The 1,820-nt window shown below is 47.6% G+C and overlaps 1 protein-coding gene across 1 annotated transcript; it reads right to left on the bottom strand.

Moving 5' to 3' along the window:
* Positions 1 to 445: 445 nt before the first annotated feature.
* On the bottom strand, positions 446 to 1,204 carry LOC128735245 (uncharacterized). The gene has a single exon (XM_053829741.1). It carries the CDS (start codon positions 1,202 to 1,204, stop codon positions 446 to 448), a length of 759 nt encoding a protein of 252 aa, XP_053685716.1.
* Positions 1,205 to 1,820: the final 616 nt, after the last annotated feature.

The raw sequence follows: 1,820 nt of genomic DNA, 5'->3' as shown, positions 1-1,820 counted from the left end.
CAACCGCACGTAGGACCAGGACGACTGTTGAACGCAGGCAGGAAAGGCGCGACTGCGGCGGGGGGGTCAGGAGTTCCCACAATGCTAAAATCGGTGCATCCCGGTAGCTGCCGTAGTGGTGGAGCTGGAGCAAGGTCGGAGACGGCATTAACATTTCTATCCAGATGGAACCCATTGACGTTAGAATTCAGTAGGCTAGAAGCGCAGAGCGGGTCAGTGGTGAGTTGCGGACTAACAAATTTGTACTTGCCATGAAAGCAATTTCGGAAACCCCGTTCCCCAGAGCCGCACGTAGGACCAGGATGGCTGTTGAACGCAGGCAGGATAGGCGCGACTACGGCGGGGGGGTCAGGAGTTCCCAAAGTGCTAGAATCGGTGCATCCCGGTAACCAGCGGCGTAACGATGGAGCTGGAGCAGAATCGAGGACTGAACGGTCCGTTGTATCTAGGCGGACTCCATTTGCGAAGAGCCCGGTTCGGTGTTGGCGGATAAAAAATCGCCAACCGGGGTTACCTCAATACGAGGAGTAGTCAGCAACGAATGATTGTTAGGCGGAGCCCAATAACTTTTGGAATTCGGGTTATCAAATTCCCGAAAAGCAATACCGTTTGGCCAAGTACCAGGATCCAGTGCGACACTGCGATATTTTTTATCCAGACCAATTTTGAAGGAGATGAAGTTCATCGCATTTAGGTCGGCATCCTTCTTCAGAAGAGGGATCACTTTGATAGGATCCTCACACTGTAAGCAGTCCCGAACCAATTCAGTAACGGTCTCGGACTTTACACTAGGGTGAAAACGAGACATGTACAGCCAAAAGAGCTCCTTTGGGGGAGGAACAGTCGGTACGGTCAGTGAAGTGGTGGACTTGGTGCCGATGAGGGGCGGCAAGCTAGTCATCACACGCTCTTCACGACGACGTTTTAGTGGCGGTTCCCGTAACGTTATTTTAGAAGATAGTGGCGTCGACGCGGTCTCGGTGACCTTCTTAGAAAGCTGCTGCATTTGTTTACTATTAACCGAAAAAGCTTCTTTAAGCTCACTAATGGCTACACGATGGCTATCTTCGATCGATGAGACAGCTGAGCTTACTGAAGACATAACCGTTTTGAAGCGGGGAATTTGCATAAGCTTCACACATTCATCACACATCCAAAGCAGGTTTTTCCGCTCGCGCAGAACCTTCATGAAAGCCGCATTCATTTTAGCACACTTAGCGTGTACAACTTGGTTACAAAAACCCATGCACGTAACGTGATCTACATCATCTTGGACCGGCTTAGCACAATGGTCGCAGATATTTTCCATTGCTACAGGCGGCAACAGTCTGCTCGAAAAGATCGACTTTTTACGTTGGCGTTACGTTGACGGTTAATGTGTCTTCGGCCTTCAGTGACTTCTTCGGCGTTCAGTGACGGTTAATCTGAACTGACTTTCTGACTGACGTTACGGTGACGGTAAATCTGGCGATGGCGGCAGACGTAAACAAAATGTTGAATCGCACTAGTAGGCAAACGGAGAAATAGGAATCACTTCACTAATCACTAATAGCTGTTGGAATTGCTTCACTAAGCACTATCGTGGATGGAAATTGAATCTGAATTTACTATATGTAGAACACAAAACGGTGAGAAAGCAATAACTTGCGAAATACGTTGAATGATATAGGAGCGATTTGACACCAAACATTCACTGTACAATACACTGTACAATAAATGCGGCAGTATGAATAATATTGAAAACTACAGGGCAGCATTTTAGGACCATTGATCTTTGTACTTTTTGTAAATGATCTATGTGACAGCCTGAAGTCAGAAAA

Source organism: Sabethes cyaneus, chromosome 2 (genome assembly GCF_943734655.1).
Source record: "Sabethes cyaneus chromosome 2, idSabCyanKW18_F2, whole genome shotgun sequence".
NCBI lineage: Eukaryota > Metazoa > Arthropoda > Insecta > Diptera > Culicidae > Sabethes > Sabethes cyaneus.
Note: the sequence above shows the minus strand (reverse complement) of the source record. Positions and strands in the feature narration are given on the sequence as shown.